The 6,515-nt window shown below is 63.5% G+C and overlaps 1 protein-coding gene across 1 annotated transcript in view; it reads left to right on the top strand.

Moving 5' to 3' along the window:
* Positions 1 to 5,850, top strand: part of LFNG (LFNG O-fucosylpeptide 3-beta-N-acetylglucosaminyltransferase) — a 9,123-nt gene extending 3,273 nt beyond the window's left edge. Inside the window, 7 exon segments of the mRNA XM_011976925.1 lie at positions 3,179 to 3,227; positions 3,702 to 3,801; positions 3,897 to 4,050; positions 4,170 to 4,255; positions 4,704 to 4,869; positions 5,298 to 5,383; positions 5,606 to 5,850. Coding sequence (XP_011832315.1) covers positions 3,179 to 3,227; positions 3,702 to 3,801; positions 3,897 to 4,050; positions 4,170 to 4,255; positions 4,704 to 4,869; positions 5,298 to 5,383; positions 5,606 to 5,672 — 708 coding nt within the window. The 3' untranslated portion in view covers positions 5,673 to 5,850.
* Positions 5,851 to 6,515: the final 665 nt, after the last annotated feature.

Raw genomic sequence — 6,515 nt, 5'->3', positions numbered from 1 at the left:
CCCCCGCCGCCAGCATCTCTTCCTGACAGTCCTTTTGGGGCACCATCCCCGAGCCTGGCCCCCCACCCCCAGCACTCAAGCCTTCCTGCTATGTGACCTTGGGCATCCTTCAGCCCCACTCTGGGCTGCCACCAGCTCTGAGCACCTCCCATCTTGGAATTTGGGACCTTTCTTCAGCAGAGGGGATGTTGTCAGAGGGTCTCAGTTATCGGTCTCAGCTGGGCTGTGTGATCCTGAGTAAGACCTGGAGCCTCTCAGACCCTTACTCTCATCTCTGAAATGGGGGAACATGGTCCTTCCAGGAGCATGTTGTAAGAGACTGGCAGAGCCTGCTGGCATGGGGTGAACCCGGCGGGCACTCAGGGTCGAGGTGGGGGCCATCGCTCCCTTGAGCCCTGAGGTCCCTATTGGAGGGTCACCCCACCAGGGGGAAGGTTGAATCGGCCCTCAGCATCAGTTCACCAGCACACAGCAAGCAAAGCCCCCCTTGTGGTGGGTGATGGGCAGGGGTCCTGGAAACCCACAGAAGAGGGCCGCCGTCTCCTAGCCCTGCACGGAATGACTCAGACGCGGTCTGATGGGGGAGATAGAAAGATGTCAGGGCTGTGTGGGGGGAAATCCCCGAGACGCTGTGTGAGGCAACAGTGGGCATCTGACCCACATGCTGGGGGAAGGGAGGGAGGGAAGGAAGACTTCCTGGAGGAGGTGCCATTTGAGCTAGACTGAGTAAAAAAGTGCCCAGAAAGGGCACTCCATCCGGGCATGGTGATGACCACAGCGTGGGGGTTGTGCAGGAAACTTCTAGCAACTGGAGTGGTGGCTGGGGGGAGGGTCGGTTGGTCAGCAGGGGCCACGCCGAGATGGGCCTGGAGTCCAGGATGAAGAGCCTGGCCTTTGGCCCAGAGGTTCCCTGCCCCTCCCAGGAGCAGCCAGGCTGCCGAGCTGCCACCGCAGCGGCCACAATTGCTGGGGAGAACTTGGCATCCTGTGTTTCTTTGAATCGCGTCTCCAGGAACAATGCCGCTTCCTGTGGGTGTCCCCCGGCCCCCGCCCCCCACCCCCATCCACCCTCATCCACCCTCATCCACCCGGCTCTTCCTCCTGCAGCCCCGTCTTCATCTGGGAAGTTAGGTGGCACTGGGGGGTCTGGGTCCCTAGAGGGCAGGGACTGGGCTGGTCTAGCACCACCTCGGCCCCAGGGTATGACCTCAAGCTGGTGCCTGTACCTCTCTGGACCTCAGTTTCCCCACTTGTGCCTCAGCTGGTAATGGCGCCCCCCTCCCAGGACTGTCAGGGAGAAGGGAGAGAATCTGTCTCTGCAATTTGCTCTCTGCCCAGGCGAGCTCTGTTATGCCCATTTTACAGAAAAGGAGATGGGGGCTCTGAGTGGCGGCTGAGGCCCATAACCCAGCAGGCCTTTTTCCTCCCCTCCTGGTGGTTCAGGTGTGGGGAGATAGTTGGCCCGGCACCCCCACACCCCACAGCCCCGCCTTCTCAGATGCTGTTCTAGAGGCCTCCCTGCTCCCTGAGCTGAACAAAGGTGACTTTAATCTCTGTAGCCTTGGGCTGGGTTTTTAGGGCACCACCAAATCTCGGGAGAACAGGCCTCCCTTGATCTCATTAAGAAAGCATTTTCCTTTTAACCCAGCGGCACAGCGGAGCGTCTGCAGGGGCTGGCCCTCCGCCTCCCACGGCATTCCTGGGCTGAGATGCTGGGGAGGCCAAGGGGCTGGGTGCGAGTCTGTGCGTGCGGCTGCCCTGGGGTGTCTATGGGTGCTGCAGGAGGGGTGCACGCATGGAGAGGCAGAGACCCAGCCAGCCACCCCCTTAGCTCTGGGCCTCACCCGAGTCAGCATGTGCCCAGGGCTGGGTCAGGCTGGACAAGGATCTGAGACCACCAAGGTGTTCCAGGGCCTCTGCGGGACCTGTGTGTACAGGGAAGGAAACTGAGGCCAGGTGGGCATGGGGAGGTTGTCTCTTGGTCAGAGCATTGCCCATACGCCCTGGGTTTTGCACTCAGCCATGCCAGGGTGCGCCGGGCGGCACGCGCTGGGCGGGCCAGGCAAAGGAAGGAACATTCCTCCCCGTGTGCCGGCAGGCCCAGGCGGGCGCTGGCGACTCCTGGCCCCACCCTGGCGGCCCCCTCCTCTTCCGCAGAGTGCTCCTGGCAGGGGGCGGCCGCGTGCTGGCACAGGTGGGCTGTGGCCTTGGGCAAGCCTGGGTTTCCTTGCCTGAGCAGTGGGAGGGGTGCTGGGCTGCATGGGTACTGGGAGCCCCTGACCTGGGGGCTGGGGACACCTGAGGTTTCCTGCTACAACCCTACTGACCGTCAGCAACTTTGCAGAACTTCAGGGCTGCTTTGGCTCAGAGTGGGTAACTTGTCCTGCAGGTCATCCAGGACAGGGGTGCTGGCCCAAAGGGCAGCTGGGGGTGGGGGCTGCACTGCTGGTGGCTGCACCCTACCCGCGGGACCTCGTGCCCAGCTCGGCCCAGTTAACCAGGCCAGCTGTATGGTAATGGGTGGTGTGGCCACTCTGCTTAACTCGGCCGAGTTAAGGCCGGCCCGGCGCCCCTCGCCCGCCAGCCCAGGACAAAGCTGGCGGACAATGCCTGGTGATTCATCCTCCCTCCGGGCCCTTTGTCCGCCAGGGCTTGGCAGCCGCCCAGCGAAGGCCTTTGTCCCCAACCCCGAGTGATTGAGACTTGGCTTCCCAAAGCCGACCTCCTCTGCCTGTCCCTCCCGCCACCCCGCCTGTCCCCTGCCTTTCCAGCAGCCTCCAAGTGGCAGGCCGGGTGCTGTGTCAATAAGGGTGTGTGCCCGCCAGGTGCACGGGGTGGGCCGGGAACCGGTTACCTGGCAGGCGGGCGAGGCGCACCACCTGGCTCGTGCCTCACCGCGCCTGGATGACCTTGGGCGCAGCTGTCGAGGTTGGGGAGTGAGGCCCCATCCCCCACCCCCAGGGCGAGTGAATGCGTGAGCCCTGGCCCAGATGGCACTGAGATGGGGCACTTGAGCCCTACTCTGCATGAGTGGGGAAACCAAGGCCCGGAGAAGGGTGGGTGTCAGTGTGACAGAGCTGCAGCTGCAGCAACTCCAGGGTGCCCCGTCCGGCCCCCACAGATGGCCCTGGGGTGGGGATGAAGGGCTGGCTGCTGAGGGCTGATTTTCTCCTTCCAGACATTCATCTTCACTGACGGGGAAGATGAGGCCCTGGCCAGGCACACGGGTGAGCCCTGGATTTGGGGCGGGAGGGGGCCCAGGCCTCCATCCTGAGCGGAACCCTCCCCCTCCAGCCTCCTGGCTCCTCTGGGCTGAGAGGTCACCAAGGGCAGGACAAGGAGGGCAGTTTACTCATGGGGTTTGCTCCACGCCCCGCCCCACCACTCGGGCCCCCCCAATTCTCATGCAAATGAAGCCCATTCAGCCCCCCGGGTCCCTTTGAGCCCAGGCAGCGGCAACAGGTGGCAGGTGCTGGGAAAAAACTGCCTGAATGGGCGGGGGCGGGGCTGCCCTGGAAGGGGGCTGGGCTGGGGGAGGGTCCGCAGGCCCGAGCCCCGAGCTAGGGTGGGGGAGGCTAGAGCCGGGCCCAGCTTGAACTAGGGGTCTTTTCTCGAGTCCCTGGGCCCCGCAGCGTCCCCCAGGCCAGGCCCCTCTCTGGGAGCCAACTCAGACCTACTCACAGCCACTGCCCCGTCCACAGGCAATGTGGTCATCACAAACTGCTCGGCCGCCCACAGCCGCCAGGCGCTGTCCTGCAAGATGGCCGTGGAGTATGACCACTTCATCGAGTCCGGCAGGAAGTGAGTGTGGCCCGGGGGGACCCCCATCTCCCTGCCCGAGCCTGGCAGCGCCCGCCCCGGCATGCCCTCCCCCGATGGCCCTGCCTTGTCCTCAGGTGGTTCTGCCACGTGGATGATGACAACTACGTCAACCTGCGGGCCCTGCTGCGGCTGCTGGCCAGCTACCCGCACACGCGGGACATCTACATCGGCAAGCCCAGCCTGGACAGGCCCATCCAGGCCACGGAACGGGTCAGCGAGAACAAGGTGGTGAGTGCCTGCCCTCTCCCAGTCCCCCACGCCCACGCGGAGCGCACACCCGGAGTGGGGCGGGGGACAGCAAGGGGCAGCAGCGCCCGGGTCTCAGGACACCTTCTCCCTTCTCCCAGCGTCCTGTCCACTTCTGGTTTGCCACGGGCGGCGCTGGCTTCTGCATCAGTCGTGGGTTGGCTCTGAAGATGAGCCCGTGGGCCAGGTGAGTGCCCTGCACAAGTTAGGCCAGCCGGGTCCCGGGCTCCTCGCCATCGTGGGGCCTGGCTTGGTTCATCTTCCCAGCCGCAGGGAGTCCCCAGCCTCCTCCTCCATTTACTGTCTATATTCCACTTCCCTCTGGGTTTCAGAGGGCAGCTGTGTTTATGGCGGCTGCCCCCAAGCCCAACCTGCTCAGAGCAGCCAGGGGGGCCATGAGCACCCCAGGCACCATCCAGCAGGACTCCTTCCTGCACCCAGATTCCCGCCACAGAGAGCCACCAAGCACAGGAGCCGTGCAGGGAGTGTGCCCTGGCTGTGGCCAGGGGAGGCAGAGGGAGCTGCAGCTCAGAGGCTCCTCTCTGAGTGCAGCGCCTTTGCCTAGTGGGGCCTCCCCAGCTCCCAGCAGATAGCTCCTGCCTCTGCTCACCGGTCTGGGCCCTTCCCTCCCACAGCGGGGGTCACTTCATGAACACTGCCGAGCGGATCCGGCTGCCTGATGACTGCACCATTGGCTACATCGTGGAGGCCCTGCTGGGCGTGCCGCTCATCCGCAGCGGCCTCTTCCACTCCCACCTGGAGAACCTGCAGCAGGTGCTCACCTCAGAGCTCCACGAGCAGGTGCACCATCCTCCGGGCCCCGCCAGGACTCGGAGCACAGGAAGGGATGCGTGGCTGCCGAGAGGGGCGCAGTGGGTGGGGGTACTGTTCCAAACAGGGAGGCCAGGCAGCGCATCACTGTCAGCCGGGGGGTCATTCCTGCCATGAGCTGAAAGCTGTTTACGGCGGCTTGTTTTCCTGCCTGCCGTCTCTTCTCTTCGCTGCGATGCGCCTATTGTGTGTATTTTGCCCACGGCTGGCGATGCAGCCGGCCCCAGCTGGTCCCCAGTTTGAGACCTTATTCCTGGGGTGTGCAATGCAGGTGTCCTTCCAGGTCCAAGGGAGGCCAAGGCAGGGCCATTGCCTCACTCGGAGCTGTGTGGCCAGCCTGGGGCAGGGCCTGGGGATGTCAGGGCCCCTCCCTGCATCACTTCGCCCCCTCCCCACAGGTGACACTGAGCTACGGTATGTTTGAAAACAAGCGGAATGCCGTCCACGTGAAGGGGCCTTTCTCAGTGGAGGCCGACCCATCCAGGTGAGGAAACGCTGGCCCAGATGGGCTTGCGTAGGGTGGTGTAGGGGCATCAGGGGACCTCGCCGAGCTGCAGCGGGGTCTAAGCAGCATGACTCTACACAGAGGTGACCCCCCCGGAGTCCTGTTTGCTTGGGGTGGGGCCGCCAGTGCTGTGGGACTGCAAATGGGAGCTCAGCACCTTCCTGCCACCCACACAGACCAACCCCTGCTCTGTTCCCACAGGTTCCGCTCCATCCACTGCCACCTGTACCCAGACACACCCTGGTGTCCCCGAACTGCCATCTTCTAGCAGCCATGGCTGAGACCCAACCCCTGGGCGCCCCTGGTATCCAAAGGGCCCAGTGACCCTGTTGCGCTGCCCTGGCCTCGGCATTCGAGGCTCCCCCAGGGCCGTGCCTGTGCGTGTGCGTGTGCGTGTGCATGTGTGTGTGTGTGTATGCGTGTGTGTGTGTACTGTATGCCCACCCAGGTAGCAGGCTGCTGGGCAGTTCTGCTCTGTGGAGGGGCGGGCATAAGCGCCACTTATGTGCCTCTGCTCCGAGAGCCAGTGGGCTGCAAGGCCTGCTTGGAGGGAGGATTTGTGTGTCGGAGGCCACTCTGATGATTTTTGGATCTTTTTTTTTTTTTGAGACGGAGTCTCGCTCTGTTGCCCAGGCTGGAGTGCAGTGGCCGGATCTCAGCTCACTGCAAGCTCCGCCTCCCGGGTTCCTGCCATTCTCCTGCCTCAGCCTCCTGAGTAGCTGGGACTACAGGCGCCGCCACCTCGCCCGGCTAGTTTTTGGTATTTTTTTAGTAGAGACGGGGTTTCACCGTGTTAGCCAGGATGGTCTTGATCTCCTGATCTCGTGATCTGCCCATCTTGGCCTCCCAAAGTGCTGGGATTACAGGCTTGAGCCAGCACACCCTACCGATTTTTGGATCTTTCTGCAGCTGCGGGGCTCCGGGCTACTTTGCAGGGATGCATAGATCAGGGCTCCGGGCTACTTTGCAGGGATGCGTAGATGCCTTTCTCTTTCTGCCGAGCACAAGCTCTGTGCTGGGGGTACCTGCGCCCTGAAATCCTGACTCCTGTGTCATAGCCCCAAGTCCAACTCACTGAGCCGTGTTCATTGCAGGGGAGGCTGGGTCTGGG

The sequence above is a fragment of the Mandrillus leucophaeus genome, unplaced genomic scaffold, assembly GCF_000951045.1.
Source record: "Mandrillus leucophaeus isolate KB7577 unplaced genomic scaffold, Mleu.le_1.0 Scaffold171, whole genome shotgun sequence".
Lineage (NCBI taxonomy): Eukaryota > Metazoa > Chordata > Mammalia > Primates > Cercopithecidae > Mandrillus > Mandrillus leucophaeus.
Note: the sequence above shows the minus strand (reverse complement) of the source record. Positions and strands in the feature narration are given on the sequence as shown.